General features: G+C 37.9%; 1 protein-coding gene across 1 annotated transcript in view; it reads left to right on the top strand.

Annotated features, from left to right (window-relative positions):
* Window positions 1–25,594, top strand: part of Chi (LIM domain-binding protein 2 Chi) — a 691,542-nt gene that overhangs the window by 645,706 nt on the left and 20,242 nt on the right. Inside the window, exons 5-8 of the mRNA XM_067135525.2 lie at window positions 9,183–9,285; window positions 14,390–14,562; window positions 16,785–16,994; window positions 23,367–23,490. Coding sequence (XP_066991626.1) covers window positions 9,183–9,285; window positions 14,390–14,562; window positions 16,785–16,994; window positions 23,367–23,490 — 610 coding nt within the window. The remainder of the gene's footprint in view (window positions 1–9,182; window positions 9,286–14,389; window positions 14,563–16,784; window positions 16,995–23,366; window positions 23,491–25,594) is intronic.

The following is a 25,594-nucleotide window of genomic DNA, read 5'->3' on the forward strand; positions in this document are numbered from 1 at the left end:
TGAGTTCTATTTTTGGGCTTATGCCGTGTAAATAATTATAAACACACTCAACGTTTCAAAAGGAACCTTGCCTTTCTTCATCAGGAGACAAAAGAGAAGGGAAACGACGTATTGATGGTTGCTAGGAGAAAGCAACAAGGAAGCTTCAAATGGTGCCCAAGATGTAAAGGGGACGCCATTTTAGCCCAATGCTAGAGACAATGAATAGTAGCAGCAAAGCATTACTCTCTAATGGTTCTGATTATAGGTAGCCATGATTCACTGAGGTTGTAACCTGTATCGCGGTTGAAATTATCTGGATGTTTACGTATTTCAACCGCCTCCCTGATAATTCTTGGGCGATATTGCTTTATACGGGCAAGAACATCCACTTCTTGGAACAAGACATCATGACCAGGTGTTAGGGCATGGTCAGCAACAGCTGATTTATCAGGTTGGTTGAGTCTGATACATCTGGTATGTTCTTTGATGCGAGTACACACCGTTCTCGAAGTCTGTGTTTATAATTATTTACACGGCATAAGCCCAAAAATAGAACTCTTGAATAGTTACACGGGCCGTGAAAGTCTAAATGATAATATGTAGAAGGTAATCGGGAAGGGTTGAACAGTCCACCCCAAAAGAACACAAAAAGTCTCACTGAACATATGCCCTTTGATCGATCATTTACGAGTTACAGACTTTCCAACTTTCTACGGGAAGTATTGGTTAATAGGCCGTACCTGGCACATTCCATGTCGAGTAGCTGTAAAGAATCCTTGGAGTCGTCTGTGGTTGTAGCCAACTCCACGCGAAGCGACCGTCGGCCATAACCGATCATTCCCGAAATTTACGATGCGAGAGGGAAGGAAAGCGGAGAGAACATATGGTACGTTAACAGTCGAGTCGAAGTTGCCTCCAGTAAATTTTCGTCTGAATTCCCTGCATGTTGTTGCTCCTCCGATTGCTTTGGTCCCTCATCGCAAGAAATTCTCACAGATGCAGCTTTCTGGATAAGCGATTGTTTCGCCTTATTGCTCTGCATGAAGTAGAAAAACTTGCTTTTGAATTCGGGATCGAGCAAGGTGGCTTCAGGTAAAATGCTTCGGCCTTGAATGTCTTTGAACCATTTATCAAGTTCTGCGTTGATTTTTGCAACCTCATGTTGTATTTCTTTTGGCTTATTTACTTATTCTAATTTCTCAAAATATTTATTCAAGCACCAAGCAAATGAAATCAGCCTGCAAACAGTCACTTGTTTCTCAGAGCGTACATCCTCGGTGATTTGCCAAAAGAACAGTTGGAGAATTTAGGTCCCGGGATTCATTAGCCCCAGAGTTGACACAACGGCTTCTCTGCTTTACACCACACTTTGATACGTGGTACAGGTGGAATTCGAATTATTCGGCAATTCTTGTTTAATAATCTGTTGTGGAAGTCCGCTTTTTTCTGGACCCTTTTTAATTTAAAAGGAGCACGTGGACTCCACTTAAAATATTCCACTACACCTTTCACTTTTGTTTTGAGCTCTCCAGTTTCCCCTATAGCGTTCTGCACTGTGAGGCCTAAAGTGTGCGCAAAACATGGAATGTGTTGCCTCCCTAGGTTTCTTGCTGATGCAGTCATATTTCGTGCCACTGTCAGACACAACGGCAACTATTTGACTGCCGATTTCCCATTCCTGGCATACCCGATTTATTCCACTGCAAATGTTTACTGCACTGTGGGTTTGTTTGCACGTTAAGTCTAGTAAGGCACTACACAATTTAGAGTTTCAAGTCAACGCACACTTAACGGCAACGTAACTTTCAGATGCTGCTCAGATCCAGCTGTCCGTAGTCACGCCGAGGCAAAGAGGCTTTTTTTTTAAAAACATTATTATAATTCGAATCGAGTAGTGCATTCGATACAGTTTTTCTTGGAGGTAATACATCATTTGAATTTAAATTGTGCAGTAGATCCCCAAACTCTGCCTGTTCAACTATTCTGAACGAATGATGTTCTTTCAGAACGAGTTTTAATACAACATTGCCCACCACTTTGCTGTTTGACACTGGAAGAGCTGGTGGCTGGGATGTTTCTTCGGTAGATGTTGAAGGTATATGCGTAATTGCAGATGTTGAGGGCACCACAGCATGTGTTTTAAGGCACAGCTACCCTCCTCATCAGTGTCGGTTTGTGGTATTTCCGGCTCAATAGCAGCAGTAGGATGTTTTATTTTTGAATGACTAGTAGTTAAATTTGAAGTTGTTACAGCGTTGAAAGAATAAACTCCGGAATATACTTCACATCAATTTTAGCATGACCACGACTTATCTCTAGAAAATATTTCCAGATAAAACTTTCTTCCTAGTCCTCCAATCCATTTAATTCACATGCATAACAGCGCCCACTAAAGCCAAACAAATGCTGAGTTGCTCAAGATATCACATGGCTCGTTGGCAAAATGTAGAGTGAGGTTTAACAGGAGGAATGGGCATTCCCCTCGTTTCCAGCCGGAAGTTCCGCTATACCTACCTTAAAAGTTCGTTTGTTCACAATTCATTTTGAATCGTTCAAAAGAGTAGTTGGTATTTGGAATCGTCCGGCTGGAATGTGTCGCGAAATAATTGGAAACGAATCGTGAACAAATGGTAATAATCGATTCGTAATGTATGATTGAATCGTTAGAATCGATTCTTGAATAATAATCGTATTGCCCAACTCTTAACTCCAGGCATTGCACGTACAGCAAGTTATTCGATGGCGGCCTTGTTCCACTCACTGACGAAGTACTGCAATGTCCGAAACGGCATGCCTCTCATGCCTCACTCCAAACGAAATCCGAAATACGAACTCTCCCTCACCATTCTGGCTAATAACTTAAACAGGCTTAGCGCGTTAATGACCGACCGTTGGGCATATGTTCATAGGGACTTTTTGTTTTGTTTTGTAGTGTCCTAAAATCCATCCCCCGATTACTTCCCAGTATGTTTGAGAGCACCATATATTTCTCGCTGGAAACATATTACCAAAATTCTTCTTGCGTAGACCTGGCATTTAAGAACACATCACACTCAAGAATTATCTTATTCTCATAGTCCAGGGAGAAGTTTATGCTGATTTTCCCTGTGATGTTCTTTCTGTCTTAAGTCTACTGAATGGAAAGGAAAGATTACCGGACGAAACGTTTCGTGATCGGTATGGATCAAGGAATAATATGTTTCGATAGCAGTAAATATCCGATTTGTTTAAGTTGAGTGTGGTTATATTATAAGAGACGAAACATGGAGAATCTCAACCCTTCTCAACTTGCTGGACAGGAAAGCTTTCGGAAAAAAAAAGTAGTTTTTCAGCACAAGGTGTAGTTGGTTATGCAATGCAACGTCGACTGAAGAAAACTAAATATTTCTATATACGGCACTTTGTTTAGTATACAGCTTTGTCGTAATGTACGCTGTTAGTGTGTATATGGAAATAGTAATGGCGTACTATTTGGAAATGCACGGAATTTTGATGACTTCAGAAACCCCTTGACATTTAATTGTGGTCGATACCAGAAGCCAGTAGTATTGTTAAGAATTGAAGGTCATTCAGAAAGTTCACGAGGTGCTGAAAATAGTTGAGGAATATAATGTGTTTAAACTGAACGTTTAAACTGAACAGAATTATATCAGTGTTGTACCAACCGTGTCTACAACGTTGCGTTGTGCTCAGGTTGTACTCATGCATGAAAGACAAAGGCGTTCGACTCTCCAATAATCTGAGTTCAATATCAATACAAATCAAATTATAATTTTGTCTATACTCTTCAAATGTATCTCCTTTTTTTAAAAAAACTCGTGTTAGGTATACAAAAGTGTCAAGTAGGTTCAGTTCAATTTTTGTCTCTGTTTGTTTGTTTGTTTGTTTGTTTGTTTGTTTGTATCTACATTACGGAGAAATAGCTTAACACAATTTCTCGAAACTCAGTATTGAAGTTCAGCTAGAGCCGGGTTCTGCACTAGGCTATATAGGTTGATTTGTATGTGCAGTGGCATACTGATATTAAGTGGGGTCAAAGCAGGAAGTGTCAAATTACTCTATGAATATTGGATACGGTATATCGAAAGATTGTACATGATAAAAGTTGTACAAAATATATTTTCCAAAATTCCATGCCTTTTTTATCGTATCAGGAATAATAACGGAGATATTCGCGATTATTACATTTTTACAAGCTTTCTACGGAAATATTAGTTTTATCTAAAAAGTGTACGTTATAAAAACGATAACGAAAATTATTTACATATAGTAAAACAGACCTTCATGAATTTAGATTTTTATTGCCAAACCAGTCAACGACGAGCATCGCTGATGTGGGGTTGTTGTTTAATCGTGTTGGTTATGAACTTATTGTTTGTTGTAGTGATTATTTTTGTAAGCTGCAGACCCGCGTGGTCATTGGCTCCTCGTGATTAGGAAAATAATGAAGATATTCATCGAAATGATAAGAAAATCGTGAAGAAACGATCAATCGAAGAATAAAGGGAAAATAGGAGTAGGGGGAGGCAGTGTTTGGGAAGCCCAGACCTCGAATGCCCTACTATCGCAGAACTGGAAGAAAAGAAAATGTGCCATAAGCCCCTAAAACTTACCAACAATAATTGTCGTGTGATGAGGCAGCTCCGTCTGTTCCGCCGCCACTTTGCCCTACTAGATAGAATTACTACTGCAATTACAAAATCTCACCCGTTCATACTCACCACCTAGTGTGTTACGTTGTGTGGAGCACATTGGTCATGAGGTGTTGAGGAGCTGGTAGACCACCAATGTCATAGCTCCAAAACATCAAAGACTGGACTTGCAGCAATAACACCGAACAACTCTTCAAGTTGGCTAAAGAAATGGGTGCTTCCTCCAGGGTGATCGCCAACGTCTGGGGGACTGAATATGGCACTTGAAGAAGTAGTAGAAGAAGAAGAAGAATTGACATCTGTTCTTACCGTGTTATACCGTATAGGAGGAATAAAAATAACCGGTCTACATGTGTTTTCATGCATGTGTGATGCAAGTTAATGCCTGAATTCCATACTACGATCTCCTCGACGAGCTTCCCAGCCATACGCTACTACGGAGCTAGCGGTGTGACTCCTTGGTTATACGGATGATGATGATGATGATGATGATTTGTCCTGTATAAATCCGAGATTTCTGCCATCAGTTTAAGCTTTTCGGACTCGAATGGTTGCTTCATCTGTATCCGAAAAGTGACTACTATCTCAGATTGACCCAAGGGATCTTAACTTGGAAGCGTGGGTTGGCGAGCATGGATCCCGTAGCTGAGTTGCTACAGCTTACTTGTGCCAGGTTCCTAACTTTCATCTTTCCTGTCCGACCTCCTTTGGTCAACACGTGTTCTTTTCCGACCCCGACGGTATTAGGTGTCGAGGCCTAGGGAGTCTTTCATTTTCACGCCCTTCGTGGCCCTTGTCTTTCTTTAGACGATACCTTCATTTTTCGAAATATCGGATCCCTTCCACTTTTCCCCTTCGATTAGTATTAATAGAATAATATTTAAGTCCGCTAGCGGTTGCGTTACTAAATAGTTGACACGTATACTTTCCTCTCATTTTCCCTCCAGGATAATAAGGATCAATATGCGAAGAAGTTAGTTTCTGACACACCCGGAGAAGACGAGGATGTTGTGTATCGGACGCAAACATATTCTCATAATCTGTCCATTTTACATGAAGATGGCTGTCATTTATGTCCTGTTAGAAATACTAAGGTAATACATAATTCAAAGTACTCACAAAACGAGATCTGTGTTGCAGGACACGCGAACGGAACGATCAAACACAACATGTCAACACACATTACGTATCCGCTGGCTACGAGCGGCCCCCATTTTGAACTGGCATCTAGCGGAAGAGTTCATCAAAGTAGGAAATAATGTATCGCAGGAAGAGAAAGTTTGGAAGGGAATTGCACAGGGTAGTATAATCGGTCCGTTACTTTTCTTAATATACGCAAATGATTTAGGGAATAATATAACATCAAAAATAAGATTGTATGCAGATGACATAATTGTTTATAGGGAAATAAATAACCTTGAGGATTGTTCAGAATTACAAAGGGACCTTCAGAGTATCCAACAGTGGGTTGATGAAAATAATATGAAGGAGTTTTAAAACTGAACTTGAATATACTTTGGATGAGGTAGTTATCCCAAAAGACGGCAAGTGCAAATACTTAGGTGTGAGATTTGAAAGTAATTTGCACTGGAAGGGTCATGTGAATGACATTGTTGGGAAAGCATACAGATCGTTACATGTCATGAGGCTACTTAAAGAATGCAACAAAGAATTAAAAGAGAAAAGTTACGTAAGTATGGTTCGTCCATTATTGGAATATGCAAACAGTGTTTGGGATCCTCACCAAGAATACCTAATAAAAGAAATAGATAGTGTGCAGAGGAAAGCAGCAAGGTTTGTAACAGGGGATTTCAGGAGAAAGAGTAGTGTATCAGAAAGGAATTTGGGTGGGAAACTTTAAGTAAGAGAAGAGAGAAAACTAGACTTACAGGATTATATACAGCCTATACAGGAGAAGAAGCATGGGGAGATATCCGTGAGAGGCTTCAGTTGGAAAATAATTATATCGGCAGGACTGGCCACAAGTACAAAATTAGAAGGAATTTTAGCAGAAGCGATTGGGGGTAAATTTTCCTTCATTGGGAAGGGCGTGAAGGAGTGGAACAGTTTACCAAGGGTAGTGTTTGGATCCTTTTCCAAAATCTGTACAGATATTCAAGAAGAGAATAAACAGCAACAGAGAAAATAAATGAAATGTTAGAGGGCATTCGACCGGTGCAGGTTATTGTAAATAAAAATGTGTGTGAATAACTAATTCCATCCCCTGGCCTAAGGAGTTTGGACAGCCAAAGTAGGGGACTGCCTGTAGGGGTGAAGTACAGTGGGTACTTCGAGGACCCTGGGACCGCTACGGTAGCTGTGAAGGCCCTTCAGGAACTCTGAAAAGTGGTGGCAAAAGGGGCTCTGGTTAAGACGCAGCAGATCGTTGTGCTACTTAGGTTCCAAAATGGGTAAAAAATAAATAAGTAAATAAATGCTATGTAAATTTTAATCTTATACCAGTTGTATAGTATTATTTGAAGTTATTCCACATAGACTACTATATATGAGTTGACTATGTTTGTAAGTCTATGTTTTGTAAACAATATAAATTTATTAAGGATGAACTGTGTGTTTAATAGAAAAAATAATGTTAGCGTAAATTGTATAATATTGTATTCTAGAAAAACTTCCTTCTCTTGTTAATTTAAAATTTAGTACTTGACAATAATGTATTTTAGTGTACCATTTGCCACCGAGGTAGACACCTCATTTGCAAATAAAGAGATTTTGATTTGATTTTTGAACCATCTTCAGGAAGCCGACAGTGGGGTTCGAAACCACTATCTCCCGAATGCAAGCTCACAGCTGCGCGATCCTAACCGCACGGCCACTTGCTCGGTATAGTTCACAGTTATGATGCATGATGTCCTATCTTGTTAGGCATTAGAATCATGGGCCAGTATTGCCTTCGGACGTGTCATGTTCGCCTACATAGCGATTCATTATTGTGAGAATTAAGAGAAAACTCAGTTTTCCTGTAACCTGTGGAAGAGAATTCCTTCTCGGCCGTATTCCCTCTAGAATTTTGCTGCAGTATAGTAGATTCGTTGTAAAAAACGACGACGAACACTTTTCTGTCTGCACTTTCATGGACGTCATTCTGAACATGCTTTTGAGTAAACGTAGTTTTTGTAGAATTTGTGGACCCATTGCTTAGTTGGACTCTGGGAGGAATTATTTTCATTTTGTTTGTGTTGCACTGGGTGGAATTGCTCTCGAGGTCAAATGCATTTACACTTCGTGTACTTTAGTTGAATTTGTGATCCTTAAACTAATATACTCTGGGTGGAATGCGTTTTGTGTTTTATAACTTTGAAATAAAGCAATTTAAGAAAAAAGTCGTACATAACATTTTAGTTTTATGTTTTACTTCTACGTTACACCCAGAAAGTGTGTACAGTTACTTACGAAGCATCCTGCAGAATCCTGTAAACAACAGAGTGTCGGAATTTCGTCCAGCTGGAGTCCTTTAAAGTGTCGGAAGTTAACGCAGGGAATAGTATCTCCAATTACTTTCTAAATAATAAATGATCCACATAAATAATCCAAACGTATTTCATGTTCATTTTGTATGTGACATGGTCACATCTTATGGAACTGAGTTGGCTGAAACGTCTCTTGAGTAGTTGCAACATCTTGGATGTATTCTGGATGAGATAGAAATGTTATTCCATGTAATTCCTGGATTTTTCTTGGTGGTGGTGGTGGTGGCGGTGAGGTGTGGGGGTATATTGCTCGATATTCTGGCTAATTGTATTGCTGCAGTGAAGTTTGCTCTGTTGATTAAAGCTTTAATACTTTGTAAACTTGATCCAAATGTTTACAGTAGAATTATTCTGCGTTAACTGCGCGGCCATTTGTAATCAGTGACTACCTTCGTGATATTTGCCTAAAACACGCTAACAATCTGATTTAAGATCTTTCGCACGGCGTTCGGTACCTATTTTGAGAAAATTGTTTGCGGATATCAACTCGTCGCTAGCCATGTGGCGTGGTAGGTTCATATACTCGTGGATTTCTATGGACTGTGTTGAGCTGGTGGAGATTCGTAGCAACTGACTGTGGCTTTCAAACACAAACACTTGTCGGCTGTTGGCAAGTGACTGTTCTGTGAGCACGTTGCCTCATTCCTGGTTTTCTCTAACTTAAGGTCGTCGTAGTGAAAGAGAGTCAGGTGTCTCCATCAATGAATCTCCTGAACCACTTTGAAGTCGATTCTAAACTTAAAACTGTGTTAGCTTGTACCTCGCACATTTCTTCGACTGGTGACGACGTAGTCGAACCATTATTCTAAAAAGTGAATTGCAATTTTGTCATGGCGCATTTCCGATGAAGATTCGGATAATATATGTGTAGTTTATTTTGTCTTGATCTATTATTCACAATAGTACTAACTAAAAATACAAACAAATTAGGCTTATTTGTTGCCAATAAACTCAAAGAAAATTGAATATTATATAGTTGCCATAAAATCCATTTAGACAACGGAGTACTGTATTTTAGTTTTGTTTGTTATGATCACTGATGAGTGTTGTTTCTTTTCAGGAGAGCGATAATCTCTGGTGGGATGCCTTTGCTACCGAATTTTTTGAAGATGACGCGACGCTTACTCTCACATTCTGTTTAGAAGACGGGCCCAAAAGATATAGTAAGTATATTCATCAAGATCTTTGATGAGCATTGTTTGTTTGTTGGCCAATTAAATGCATGCATCAAGGGTAATTATTATTTTCACATTGCTTTATTTTGACCCACTAGAAATGGCCAAGTGCTGCTTTTAGGCTATTGTCCTTTCAATGAGCTGTTTATTTTTATTGATTCATTGTTTGAATGAAACTAAGAATTATTTTCATTACTTCCTTAGAGTGTACAAGGTTAAACCTAGTTATGTTACAGAAGGATTCTCTTTTGTGGAAGCGACGCAGACAAGTCTTCCGGCGACGATGGGATAGGAAGGGGGCTAGCACTGGGAACGAAGCAACCGTGGCCTTAAGGTGTAGCCCCGACATTTGCCTGGTATGAAAATGGGAAATCGCAGAAAACCATCTTCAAGGGTGCCGGCATTGGGGTTCGAACCCACTATCTCCAGATTGCAAGGTGACAGTTACATGACCGAAACCGAGTAGCCAACTCGTACAGATTCCGTGTTTACCCTCGGAGGATGTACAGTTTGATAATTAATTACAAGAGTTAAGAAAACCTTCTCGGAATCTTTTTTTTTTTTAAAGAAGAAATAATTATCTCCGCTGCAGTTCTTGCACTACGGCCAATGCAACACTAGAGTGCGCGCTAGCCGCCCGGTATGGGCCACTTGAATTAGATTTTTAGCTTTTACGACCGTATTGTAGCCTACTTGAAACAGATCACTCCCAACAGAGACCACTGTAAGCTCAATCTGGAGAGCATCGGACGTGTGAAATCGGAAGGATGTGGGTTCGATTTTCACCGGTGTCCGGTTGGCTATCTTTGTTCTGTACTTAACAACTCTTCGGCATAATTAAACTGCATGCATTTGACGGGACCTAATAAGCTGCAGGTATATTTCAAGCAGAATGCGGTCGTGAAATTCAAACATCTAATTTATATGTCATTTTTCTTATTCTTCTTGACCTTTCTCCAATTAGTTGGGGTCAGTACTTGCTATGGGTGTGGTGTAATTTTACGACCGGATGCCCTTCCTGATGCCAATCTTATGTGGATGGATGTATTCACTACTGCGTGGATGGTAGGGTGGTGTGCTGTATGTAGATCAAGTGAAGTGTTTTGTGACAAACACAAACGTCCTGTCCCTGACCTAGAGGAATTAACCAAATGCAGTTAAAAATCTGCGGCTCGGTCGAGAATCGAACCCAAAAGCCTCGGAACCTAGGACAGTTAGCTGACCATTCAGCCAAGGAGCCTGACTATATCTAAATCGGTATTAATAATTTAAAAAAATGGTCTAAGCGATTGCCACTGCTATTTTATGGAATTATGTACGTTCTACATGTTCTACAAGAACATCACGCGGGAGTGAATTGGAGCTTCCCAAATCTTTTCCACCGAAGCAAAAACACTTCATAGCTACTTTAACACATTACTTAAAACTGGCAAATTAAAACAACTAACAGACATATTGGACAAATTTCACATTTAAATTCTTGCAATACAAGGAACTCGATATGCAGACAAAACACATGGAATCGGGGAACTACAGAATTTAAGGGAAGCCAGCAATGTCCTTTCCCAAAACTCCATTGCAGCTCAGCAAAACCTTTGCAGTCAAGAAAAGCCTTACCAATTGCATATTTGATTTCACGTCTCTTTCTGAAAGAATCCCACACCTTTCGATCAAATAGGGAAACAAAGCATACACATTAATCAATGCCCATGCTCCCACAAATAATCACAATTGGAAAGATCCATGTAAAGTAGATGAATTCTGGGAACTGCTGGAGGAAGTTTCAAATAAGATACCAAAACACCATGTCAAGATACTGTTAGGAGATTTCAACGCACAAATTGGTAGAGAAAATAAATTTAGGAGCATAGTAGGATTATATCCAGAACATAACAGAACAAACAGAAATAGAGAAAGGTTAATAGACTTTTGCAAAATCTTCAAGCTAAAACTAATGTCAACACACTTTTTTGGCTTACCCAGAAAGAAAATGATCTGGAGATCCCCCAGTCAATACCTACGTGAATTTCAAATTGATCATGTAGCCATCACCAGGCAAAACCAAAAAGAAGTCATGCATGTTAAAGTCAAAAAAGGAATTATAGATTCAGTCATTACTTGTCCATAGTAAAAGTGAAGTTTCAGCCTAAAAGGTCCAAAATGATAACATTAAAAACACCAAAAATTGACCCAGAATTTTTCAAATTAAATTCTGATAGTTTCCTTGCAAATTTACCATCAAATATGCCCTCAGACTGGAATAATCTAAAAAATATAGTATGCTAGGCATCCCAGAAAATTGGCACTCTGCCTAAAAAATGGAAACAGATGGTGGAATGACACATGAGACAAAGCAATAGAACTAAGAATTAGAGCATGGGAAATATGGAACTCTCATTAATCTGAAATCAAATGGCAAGAATTCCTTAAAGTACAGAAGGAATCATAGAAAATTATTAGAGCAGGAAAACAAAATTGAGACCAAAACCATCTGAAGGAAATAGACCAAGACTTCCAGAAAAACGACTCCAGAAACTACTACAAGAATTTTAAAGAAGAATTCAAAAATTATCAAGCGCCTAGTCTTTGCATCAAACGTCCAGACGCATCATTAGAAACAAATAAAACAAAGAAAACTGCAAACTTTTTGTAAACTACTTTAAAAGTCTATAAAATTGCAAAAGTCCACAAAACCAATTAACCTTTGAGAAACCTATACCAAATCCAGACTCAGAACCTCCCCTGTAGAAGAAATCAAATAAATAATTCAAGAATTGAAAGATAATACAGCACCAGGAGAAGATGGGATAATTGCTGAAATGTTGAAAACAGGTGGTGATAAAATGGCGTATGCAATTTAAGAAATCATACAGAACATTTGGCATACTGAGAAAATTGCAGAAGACTGGAAATGTGCACTAATTCACCCACTCTACAAGAAAGGGGATAAATCAGATATAAACAGTTACAGAGGGATTTCCTTGATATCAGTCGTTAACAACATATTTCTCTAAAGCCCTATTGAATAGATTAAAAAAACAAACTGACCACCTCATTGGAGAATATCAGGGAGGGTTTTAAAAAGGAAGATAATGCCCAGAACAAATCTTAAACCTAAAAAGTATTTTACAAATTCGTAAAACAAAACAAACAATAATTAACATTGTTGACTTCAAAGAAGCTTACAATTCAATAGACTGACAGACTCTATTCAACATACTTGAGATATTTCAAGTTGACAGAAAAACAAGGAAATTGATCAAGCCAACTCTAACGGGCACAACAGCGAAAGTTAAATTTTTAGGATAAATTTCAGAGCCATTTGAAATTACAACAGGTATCAGATAAGGCGATGGATTATCACCACTACTATTCAGTGTAGTTCTGAAAAAAAGGGGTTCGAGAATGGAAAAGTGAAACGAAAGGGATCAATATTGGTAGACTTTTCAAAAACAAAATCACCTTGATTGTCTCGCCTTTGCAGATGATGTGGCAATCCTCTCCAACAACAAACAAGAAGCACTCCAGTCCATAGAAAAACTTAATGAAATAGGGGCAAGAACCAGTCTGCAAATTTCATACGAAAATACAAAGTATATGGAAGGTACAAACTCAGGATTTAAACAACTTTCCTCTAATCACTTGATGTGGGAAAATCTCCCAAGTAGATAAATTCAAATACCTAGGGAAAATTATGCAACCAAAAGGGATAAATCAGCAAGCAAACAAAGAGAGAATTACAAAATTACAAAAAGCATACAAGTCTGGAGCAAATGCAACAACAAATCTATATCCCAAAACTCAAAATTATGACACTACAACACAGTTGTCAAACCAGAAGCCCTTTATGCATCAAAAACTCTGATCATTGATGGCGGATCACAAATAAAAAACATAAAAAAACAAGAAAGGAAAACTCTCAGGAAAATTCTAGGACCTAAATGCAAAAATGGTATTTGGATGAATAGGAAATCTATCAAGTAACAGGAAAAATCATAGATGCTATTAGAAAAAGAAGATTAAAATTCTATGGTCACATGGTCAGGATGGGTAACAATAGGCTAACAAAGAAAATACTATATCTTGCAGTATCTCTGAAAAATCACAATAACTGGCTTACAGAAATAAACGGAGATCTGGAAATTGGTATAAATGAAGAAATCTTGCAAGACAGAAAAAAATTCAGAAATATCATAAACAAACACAAATTTGCTGATCAATGGAAGAACGCAAAAAGAAGCACAATGAAAGGATGAAGAGATTTTGGGAATGAGAAGAAATGTTGTGCTAAATAAGTGCTTCTTAGTTGGGCATAATGAATCAAAAGAAAAAAGAAACTACAAATACACTTCCACGAATGGTATTGATGGCACCAGAAAATGACTTAATAGAAAATTACTGGTAAACTGGCCAGCCCATTAAAAACTCATTAAAGAATTCCTTATAATTTCCAAAACAATTAAAATATGACAACAACAATAATAATAATAACAGTAATAATGTATAATTGAAAGTAGCTGTTGACATCAACCGAAGCATGGCGTAATTGAAAGTTACCGACAAACTAGCCAGCTGGGCTCATGCCAATGACAGAGCATTACTCCACCTCACACTCTTTGTTGGAGTAGCAAGGAGAGAGGACATGCTATTGGAGCACTTCATTAAGAAAAGTTCTAACTTTCAAGTGTAATAAACAGAATTGAAACATAAATGTTTCTACATTTCTAAACATTTTTCATTTGTTTTTCAACAGTGTGATTTGATAGAAGCTGATGATGTTCTTTCAAGAATGAAACATGTCATTTTTTGTTTAATAGTGTGTTTCTTTTACAGGTATGTTGTAGATGTTATATTTAGTGTTTGATGAACTGACAAGTTTGAAAGTTACATTAGCTGCCATTGAAAACAATCTGGGTAGTGAGATTGAAATGCATCAGCTGATATAGCGTTATACATGACCTAATATTCTCATCATACAAGTTTGTCAATTGGAAACATGTTTAGAATAGTACTTGGTGTAAACAAATATAATTAGTGTGTCAAAATGTTTATAATTCTTGTAATCATAAGATTTTCTCTTCGTTTTTTACAGCGATAGGTAGGACGTTGATCCCTCGTTATTTCCGAAGTATCTTTGAAGGAGGTGTCACGGAACTCTATTACAACCTGAAACACCCGAAGGAATCCTTCCACAATACGAGTATTACTCTGGACTGTGATCAGTGCACAATGGTGACTCACCATGGAAAACCCATGTTCACCAAGGTATGCAGATTAATCAGTGTATTATTTTGTTTTCAATAGTATGAATAGACCTTTCTTTAAATCTTCTTGTGGCCTTCACACTCATTATCGTGGTGGTGGTGGTTGTGATTGTCTTGTTACCATGATTTGGGATGAATGTTGGTAACTGGTGGTTTCGATATTTTTGTAATTTTGAACCTGGACGTTAAAGTACACGTGATAAATGCAATCCAGTTTTGACGATGTGATTTAGTAATGTTTCAAATTTATTGTTGTTAATATTATTATGGTTTGTTTTAAATTTGTAACGGTTGTCTGATAACTCAGTAGGAAATTGAGCTCACAAGTGTTTTCTTTAATCAGGTCCATTCCTTTTCTCCCGTTTCTATCTCGTCTGTCAGGAGCTGGTCATGGATCCTTCTTCGGTATTCTTTCTTTTTTTTAGGTTCAGCCAAGTTCCACACCCTTATTTTGGGTTTTCGCCTGGTCTTCACATTTTCCACTGGGATGTTTCTAAGGTTGCCATCAGTAATCTGTGGTCACTGTCCCAGCTTTCTCCTGGCAATACTTTCACATTGGTGTAAACAAACCGGCTCCCTTATCAGAGATAATATAATCTATTAAAGATTTCTGCTGTCCATTTCAGCTGTATCTTGTTACTTTATGGCTGGCCCTTTTCTGGAAAAAGGTGTTCTTAATTATGAGGTTATTTCTTAAACAGAAGTCCAGCAGATCTTGGTTACTGTTTCCAAAGCCATTTGGACCAATCACATTTTCATACCGCGTTCTATCAACACCAACGTGGGCATTCAAATCTTCCGTCACGTTTATATTATTCTCTTCAATGTGCTCTTCCAGTTCATCCAGAAATGTCTCTTTCTCCTCTTGAGTACACCCAGATTGACGGGTATATACTTGGATTATGGTTAGGACCTCTACATCTGACACTATGTCAGTGTTCTTACTGATGACAAATGGTACGCCATTACGGGGTTCTTTTTCATGTCCATGTCAATAGATCTTATAACCCTTCCTCAATGATTTTACACCTTTCCCTTTCCAATTTGTCTCACTCAGTTCTAGCATATCAAACTTTCTCCTTTCCATGAGGTCCACTAGTTCTTCACATTTTCCTGTCAGAGTTATAATTATCAATGTTCCAATTTTTCTTTTATTCTTTCTCATGTAGATTTTCCTCTTAGCATATCTTCACTGATTATCATCGAGCTGCCAGCCATTATATCTAGCAGAAGTATGTGAGGATGTTGTCATATTCGGGATTTGAATTCCATTACATCCGAGGCTCTTTTTAGGTTTGAAAGCAGTCTCCTGTTGACTTGCTGAGTCCAACACAAAAGAGGACTTTTTTTCTGTCAGGGAAATCTCCCTTAGCCTTTAGCAGTTCCCTGCCACATCTGCAAGGCAGCAGCTTTTTAGTGAATTTATGTGGCATTTCCTCCACAAAGGTTTCACTCAACCTCCTAAGGAGAACTCCTCTGCTCGTAGTCATTGATTCATCCATATTATATTGTTTAATTTATTATATTGTCAGTATTCTAATTATTTTTAAGAACTCAAAATAGTGATCAGATTCACACATTAGTAGTCTGATTTCTTTTTATATATGCAAAATAAATTAGCAATAGGATTCATCGTACTTTGTGAGGTGGAACCAATCATCAATGAAATTGAAATAACTGATGAAGTTATGAATGAAATATAAATTTATTAATTCACAAATTTACCATCATCAAAGTTAAATGGCAATCATTTCAAGTTTAATTAGCAATCTAATCTCAGTGAATGGAATGTTTTAAAAATATTCCCATCTTTTGATCGGATTCACCCCAGTTTATGGTGTTATTAGAAGTTCTTTAAAATATATTGGTTTCTGATTTAATGATGAGTTAATTTCTGGAATTGCAGTCAATTTAACTCGTATGTGACTCCTCTTCAATTTAAGCCTGTGAGTGATTCTACTGTGTTCTGAAGATTCTTTCTTTTATTTTCTGGTACCGGTACTTATAATATTAGTATCTCTTTGAACATGTTTATTAGTTGTCAAAGAGATTAACAAATTTTTTTCATGACATTTTGTTTTTATGGTTGTGTACATTATTGTTGAACTTATTTCTGTGATTTTCCTTCAAAATATTATAAATTTCTCTGTAATAGTATAGTTTAACTGAAGCTGATTGTGTGAACTAGTGTTTGACGTTGAGTAGGCATTATTCACTGTGCAGGTGTGTACGGAGGGCCGTCTCATCCTCGAGTTTACGTTTGACGATCTGATGAGGATCAAGTCGTGGCACTTTGCAGTACGGACACACAGAGAGTTGGTACCACGGTCGGTAGTCGGAATGCATTCGCAGCAGGATCCTGGCATGCTCGATCAACTAGCCAAAAACATCACACGTCAAGGCATCACCAACTCCACACTCAACTACCTCAGGGTACTATTTTCTTTCCTCTCTTAATATTTGTAAACAAGTATTAGTGTGATGACAATGCTTCAGGTAAGGCAAGAAAAAACAAATGTGTTTATCAGTATTTCTTATACAGAAAATATTGGTTTTGTACAATATTTTACCCACTACTGTATTGTTAATATTTAATATGAAGAATATATACTTTGCCAAACTGGCTATTTCGTACAAATTGTACAGATCGTGTTAATTATCCTCCTAGTCAATACTTAATATTACATCCAATTAAAATGAAATTTCATGTAGACATGTTTTGACTCAACATAGGGTCATCGTCAGTAAAATATATATAATAAGCTAAAAATCATTAGACACACAATATGAAGTGCTTGTTAAAAATGTTTCCTTAAAAAACATAATGAAAATTAAAAATATGGGATGAAGGTCGTTTAAAACAGTTTTTGAGCTGGAGGTCTTTTTGTTGTAATATTCCCATTGTCCCCCAATGAATTTTAGATGTATCTGTATACTGTTGACAATTATTGTGTTCAGTCCTAGGCTGACATATTGTAAGTTGTTATTGAAGTTGTACCATCTGTTTTCTAGTCTGTAAATTGGATAATAAAGATCAAATTTAGAATAAAGAAGAATGTGACCGACAGGAAACATTTAAGGTAAGTTTTGATGAATGAAATTAACTTACGTTACTTGGCCTGCTTGTACTTCTCATACTTACTGACTGCGAAGTCCAGCTCTCAACTGATGTGCTCCCGCAGTCGAAATGTGCAGCATTTTGTTGGGAGGAGGTGAAGTGGAGAAATGGGGTGGAACTTGTGGACGGTCTTGACTTCTTTTTTCAAATTTTTCTTTGAGAGCAGGATTTTTAAAGCTTTCTCTAACATGCTGTTGTAAGCAGCTATTTTTGTTTTAACGACCTTCACCTCGTATTTTTAATTTTCATCATGGTTTTTAAGGAAAAACTTTTTTAACATTGTTTCACTGAGGTCCTTTGAGAACCATTCCCCAAGGTACTTTACACTTTTGACTCTCTTGATGTAGATATTATCACTGACTCTCATCATTCTAGGGGCATCTTTGATGTTAGTAACGAACTCGGTCTTTTCTATGCTGATCAAAAGACCCATTTTAGCTGCTATTGAGTGCAGTGTTTGGAGCTGAGTAGTAGCCTCCTGTATGTCATTTGCCAATAAAGTCAGATCGTCTGCAAAGGCTAGGCATGGTATCCTTAGGTTGTCGGCTTTAATCCCCATCCGTAATCCAGTGTTCTCTGGAAGGAATCTCATCCACTCTCTAATGATCTTTTCCAGAACGCAATTAAATAATATGCATGAGATGCCATCTCCTTATCTCACCCCTGTTTTAATGGCGAAACTCTTCGAGAGTTGTCCTCTAAACTTTACTCTGGCTGTGGTATTGTGCAAGGTGGCTTGCACCAGCCTATTCATTCATTCATTCATTCATTCATTCATTCAGGATCAGCAACAGCATAAGGCTTAATTACAAAAATGTGAGCTATGTACAATAGATATTAATCTAAAATGGAAGATACATAAATATTTGCAAAGAACACAAATGTACGGTACACAATAAAAACTGTACAATCCTATATAATACATATTTACATAAACAGTGACATTAACAAAGGAAAATACATTTACAGTAAATACAGAAGTAGAAACAGGAAAGAACAAGAAGGAAAATTAAGTTATATGAGAAATATCGTGACAGAAGGAAAGAAACGATACAAAGATGTCTAGGTTCTTGTTGATGGATAAGATATTAAACATTGCTGGAATATGTACAGAAAAGGACCTTTTGGTGAGAGAAAGCCGGGAGTAAGGAATATGGAATAGGGTCTACATTCTGTTACTACGGGATGGGATGTGGAGGGGGGAATAAGGAAACAAAATCAGGAGACCTAAATAGACCATTAGCTGCTTTGCATAGCAACTTTAAGTCAGCTACTTTCCTCCGAACAGAAAAAGTTTTGAGTTTCAGTTTCCCAAGCATTTGTCTAGTGCTTAAGTTGCAACAGGCAGGGACCCAGGCTCTGACGATGGCACAGAAGAAAGATTGTACACAGTCAAGGTGGCTGAGATTTGAAGAAGCAGAAATGGACCAGAATGGAGAGGCATATTCAACATTCGGTAAGATACAGGAAATGTAGAATGCTCTGAGGGCATTTATATCTGTGATGTCAGAAAACCTGTAGAGTAAACCAAGGAGTGACATAGCACGTGAGGTGACCCTGTTTACGTGCGAGACAAACAACAATTTCCTGTCAAAATGCACTTCTAAGGGCTGGTTCTACCACCTACTGGTAAAGCAGCGCGTAACTTGCCCTCCGCATAAAAGGATATTTCCGTTCGACCACTCCCAGGTAGCGCTATCGGCAGCATAAATCGTAGTTACCCAGTGCGTAATTTATCGGCCACTTCGAGGACCCGATAAGACTTTACCTGCCGGGCAAGTTTTGAGAGCTGACCATTATTAGCTGTATTTCTGGTGACATGCAACTTAAATTAGCTTAGTATAATGATAAAAGCATGATACTCTAACAGTGATCAATATTGTATTTGCGGATTTTGAACATTAATGCTTCCCTTAAGTTGCAACAATCACACCAGCCTCTCGCTTTGACAGCGTCGGGAACACATTTTATACGTCAGGCTTTCACAAAGAAACTCTACAAGGATATAAAATCAAAACCCATTTGAAAACCATCTTAAATGGGCTTTAATTTTCCAATTTTAATTTTTCAGTTTTCAGGCACCAGGTATAAGTTAGTATATGTATATCAATTGCCCCAAGTGTTCTCATAGCGTAATGGCGAATGTGCTTGCTTCATAATATGAGGTGTGCAGCTTCGAGTCTTCATTATGCTGAATTTTTTAATTTTATTTTTAATTAGTGTTGTGTTCATCTGTATGCCTCTTTTCATACATTCTTTTGTTAATAATATATTTCATTGAAATGTTTAATCACAATATTATGTCTACTAGGAAAATGCTTTATATGTGTGCTATTTATAGAAAGTGATAATTAATTCCAATCATCATTATAGTAGTAAAGCATATAGCATATAGGACTGTCACCCAGGCAGCAGATTCCCTATTTGTTTACCTAGTCTTCTCATAAATGATTTCAAAGTAATTGGAAACTATTCCATTCCCAAATGGATATTTACCCTGATCAGTTCTTTATATTTACAGTATCTTCCAACTTCTGTTTCTTCATAAAGTTAAACATTAGAATGAAATGCATTATGAATAAATGGAAGCATATCCATAAGGAAGATGTGTATGTATATATGTATATGGAAGCGCGTAAAAGAGAGTTAAGAACAACGGCAGGGAGCGAAAATCAATTTTTAAATGTAAATTAGAAAGACGAAGAGAACCTGCATACCTCTGTCAAGGAGCGAGCGACTTGACCAATCTGCTACGAGAATACTTTCCAAAACGTTGCCTTACATGACAGGTTATAACTGGCATAAGAAAATATAATCTTGAGATTTTAATCCCAATTAAGTATTGATTTTGAAGCTCATGGATTAAAATCACAAAAGCTTGACATAAATCGTTGTCCATAACTCGTAAAACTCCTCTTATTAGGCTTTTTGGTGATAATCAGCAGATGCAAGCACAGGAAAATAAGACAATTGAAATGAGCTTCATACATCTAACGATAGATAGCACCTCACTCGAACACTAAATATCAAAAGCGAGAAGTCACTGAAAATCAGTCTAGCCAACCTTGCATACCGCTGTCTCGCTCCGGGTAGCTACCTAGCGCTTGCGTGGAGGTGGTTGCATGCAAGCCAAAGTACCAGCTGGTTTACATCCCCAGGTAGTTTACCTCCCGTGCAGCTGCCAGCCACTTTACCAGCAGATGGTCGAACCGGCCCTCAGTCTTTTTGATTGACAACAATTGCAGTCGGTTAGTTCAGTAGGTGATATTCTTGTAGAACGGGGAATTTACGAAGTGTGAACAAAATTGTGTAACACTTGCAGGGATGTGGTTTAAGACACCATGTAGTACTCCAACCTGACAGTGAATCAAGTGCACTTTGCAATTGGATTGTATCTGTGGGAGAATCAATCTGCAAAGAAAAGGATTTTACATGAATGGTGGGAAACAGTATCGATAAGGTCATCAATAAACAGAGCAAAGAGAATGGGACCTAGGACAAAGCCCTGTGGGACACCAGAGAGTGGTGGTGGTAGAAGAAGTGCATCCATCAAGGACCATGCGCTGTAGTCTTTCACTCAGAAAGCTGGTAATGAGACTTAGGAGTCTCCCATGCACGTTAAACCGTTCAGAAAGTTTGTGTGCAAGAAGCGTGTGGTCCACTGTATTAAAGGCCTTTGTGATGTCGATATAGCATACATCAAGTTGAGAGCCCGCGTGGAAGGCAGACGTGGCATGATGGACGAGGATAGCCAAATTAATTACGCAGGAGCTTCCAGTTACATGAAGCAGTTCTGTAACCGTTGAGACCTTCACAACCTCACCAAAGACATGTGAGAAGGTGCCATTCAACAAGGGGATCTCTATGTATGTCTTCAGCAACATTACTGGCATTAAGAGTTGTATATTTTTATATTTCCCAGGAGTAATGTAGCATTCAGTTTCTGAATGTTTCCAAGTAACAGTCGGCATGCAGAGAACAAGCAGTGCTAGGTTATAGACAGATGATATTTGCTTATGGCTTTCCATGGTTTTTCTGGTTTCATACTAGACAAACGCTGGGGCTGTACCTTAATTAAGAGTTTAGCTGCTACCTTCTGAATCTCAGTTTTTCCCCATCTTTTCAATGCCGAAAACCTTCAGTACGTTAGTGTGCACAAAAAAATAAATAAATAAATAAATAAATAAAGAGGCCACTTTCTTCCCTGTAATTGACCATCCTGCAACCATTTCACTCGAAGAGGTGAAAGAGTAGGTCACTGCTGACTGGTACACCTCAGTCTGCCTTCCTAGTGTGCTTTTAATACAGACAGATGATAGAAGTCTGGGTTTCAAGGATTTATTTTCTACAAGTGTGCTATGGGATTCTCTGCATTGATAGCTATGGAATTTCTGCAGATGGTGAACCAGCCACTAGTCCAGTTCTGGCTTTGAGGGAGATACTTTGGTTTCTAACAGATAAGATAAAGCCATCCATTTTTAGAGCCTTGAAGAAACTGGGGCATCCTGCCTTTAGAAGATTTATGTCATTTGTAAAGAAGTGTGGTGTGGCATTTTCTATGGTTTGTTGTGGAGGATGCAGTTTTATATTGTATGTGGTGGAGAATATTTCTAAAAAGGAAAGAAAAATTGAAATAATGAATGAACTAGGGCTTTTTATTCAGAATCTCGAAACAGTCCCTTCATATTTATTGTTATTACATGTAATATAATTTTCTAATCAAATTAATACAATTGAAATTCAACAAAATAAGTACATTTCTTGATACAAAAACTGGTCAGACTCTTGTATGGAAGAATTATTATTAAAATTAGTTACCTCATCCTGTGCTGTGGTATTTCTTAAAATATATTTTGTCTTACTATTTACATGCACTTGTCCAATGCACACTTTGCCAATAAACTTACAGTATTTGGTTTTATTGTAATAAGATGGTGGGTTCGAACCTCACTGTCGACAACCCTCGAGATGTGATTTCCCATTTTCATACCAGGCAAATGCTGGGGCTGTACCTTAATTAAGGCCACGGCCACTTCCATCCCACTCCTAGGCCCTTGCTCCCTCATCGTCGCCAAAAGACCTATCCGTGTCGGTGCGACGTTAAAAAAAAAAAATTCCCATTTTCACACAGAGTAAATGCTGGGGCTGAAACTTAATGAAGGCCATGATTGAATCTTTCCTAGTTCTAGCCTGTGCTATCTGGTCACCATGAGAACTCTTATCAGTCAGTGTGACATAAAACTAGTAGCAAAAACTAAATGACAAGCAACATTTATGGCAGTTTGTAGAGGATGTTATTATTTAACTTTTGTTCCAAAAGCACAGAAATGCACCCTGTATTTGGCAAAGTATTTATAAACCTCTGTGTATTAATTAAAAAAGAAATCTGTGTGATATGTGGTCCTTCCTTTCAGCCTTGCCTGTACTTGGGTACTTCGAATATTTTCAGCTGATCACATTTTATGTTGGTAATTGTACAGTGCAGATCTGCCTAGATCCAATATTCTAAATTCAGCTAAAATTATAAAGAAAACTGTAAATTGTCATGTAATGTAAAAGGGCTCATAGCAGATTCTCCCAAATAGAACAGTACTCTTGTTGAATCACCCTGTAGAGCAAATAACATCTTTCACTACATTTATTGTTTGCCTGCCAATAGTGAAATCATATGTGTTCATGTGTTGCAGCTGTGCGTGATCCTTGAACCCATGCAGGAGCTGATGTCGCGACACAAAGCTTACGCACTCAGTCCCCGTGACTGTCTCAAGACCACGCTATTCCAGAAGTGGCAGAGGATGGTTGCCCCGCCGGGTAAGAGAGGTAGATCCTTCTTGGCTGGTTCTTCTGGGAGTGCATGGGGGTTTGCATGCCAAACCATACTTTCTTCCAAATGTCCGACATGCACATCTTCTCATTTCATAATGGTCATAATGTACATACTTGTCGCTGTGGATAAATTATTCTGGAAGTAGGTTGAATCTGGGAAAGCATTCACTTTGTGCAGACTTCTGTCTTCATTCTATGTAAATATTTTTGTGCTGTGCAGATTTGCTACCATAGCTCAGTAATACAGCATTTCTTAAATCATCTCTCCTATTTAGATCATAATGTTTAATATTTGGAACTCTTTTAAGTTCACCTCTCTTGTAATTCTACGTAAAGAGGTTCTTAGAAGAAAAATTGCTGAAGGATGATGAACATGGCCTGGATTTTGATGACGTCATCTTTTAATTGGTGTATCGTAGACATTGCTAACTTATATACAAATGCTGTTCATTGCCCCCCAGATTACATCAACACATGTTTATTGATATTCATTTTTAATTGTTTGTTTTTTTCTTATGGGTGATTTTTAAGCATGTCATCATACAACCAGTTTATCTATGTATTGAAAGTTAACGTCAATGTTTTGGGTGTCTTTATAGGGAAGTTCTTTTCCTTTACAAATCATTTCTTTTTTTAGTCTACATGGTGTAAGGAAAATCAAGATTTCATAACAAAGACTAGAAATATTGTAATGTGAAAGCTACAAAAAGAATAAGTTATGAATATTGTGCATACCTAATATTGTATAAAATTTAGTCTTCAACAATAAACAGTTGGTGCTTAAGGGTCATGTTTGGTTAGTTTTTAAAGCATTATTTGAGAATTTTGAGGTCATTTTATAGGTAATGTTTTTAGCATTTTTAGGTCAACAAAATCCAGGCCCTGATGATGAATCAGTATTCAAATGCTGTGGCCAAAAAATATAATCAAGATTGTTCTTTCAATTCATCTTAATGGCAATCTTATTTAGGATAGTAGTTATCTTTCATCATTAAGTTCCTTTGAAGTTAAAAGTGACATTTATCTTTAATCGATAGGAGCATGAATTTGAGCACATCATAGGAAAAACCAGCGACAGGTCAGCAGCCGAACTGAGAGCAATAAAAAAAGGGGAGACAAACATGAAAACATAAAAGTATGAGGACAATCTTCATATTCTGCTTTCTTGAATTTGATAGGCCCTTTCCACATCAGTCCCACTGCTTCAATATCTATTTCTTCTCAAACCCGACAAGCTCATTTTGCCTTCCCAGTTTCATCAGGATGGTGGATTTTAACGCTTGACAGATCTTGTCTTGATGTGGAAGTATGGGATAATAAAAAAAGTAAGAAAAATATAGGAAAAGGGAAGCGGTAAAAAGATAAAGATTAATATGGGGGGGGGGGGGGGTAAAAGATAAGAAACAGAGGACAAACAGATAAGGGGAAAACAGATTGCAGATATTATACCAGTCTGGGTTGTAAAACGAGAGTATGAAGGGCAGGAAGTTTGATAGGGTAGACAGTGTAGGAATATGTACAAAGGATAAACATGACACTCCATTATGGGTAGCGGGAATAACTGAAAGAAGAGTCAAGGCGAAATATGAAAGCACAAAGAAACTTAAGGCAAACCCACATCTTTCTTTCCTGCCGGCTATTGTTTGCTGGTAGTTTTAGCATTGCTCTAACTCGGATAGGTTTTTGGCAATGATAGTAGAAGAAAGGGCTAGAGCAGGAAAGGAAGTGACTGTGGTCTTAATTAAGGTATAGCCTTTGCCTGGTGTGTAAACAAAAAAAAATAAAAATAAAAAAAATAGGGAACCATCTTCATAGTTTCCAGTGGTGGGCTTGAACACATCTAGATGGATCTTCTACCAGAACTTTAAGGATAGTCACCTCTATATGTCTAAGAAACTTGCAATTTAATGTGACAAAGCAGTGTCTTACTGAATTGTAAATGCACTTCGGTTCTACCAGAGCTATTCCTTCTAGGTTGTCAACAAGCCCTTTTTAAGAGGGACATTCTTGAGAGCTTACTGATTAATGTAGAAATGAAATGAAATATGGCTTTTAGTGCCGGGAGTGTCCGAGGACATGTTCGGCTCGC

This window comes from Anabrus simplex, chromosome 1 (assembly GCF_040414725.1).
Source record: "Anabrus simplex isolate iqAnaSimp1 chromosome 1, ASM4041472v1, whole genome shotgun sequence".
Classification (NCBI taxonomy): Eukaryota; Metazoa; Arthropoda; class Insecta; order Orthoptera; family Tettigoniidae; genus Anabrus; species Anabrus simplex.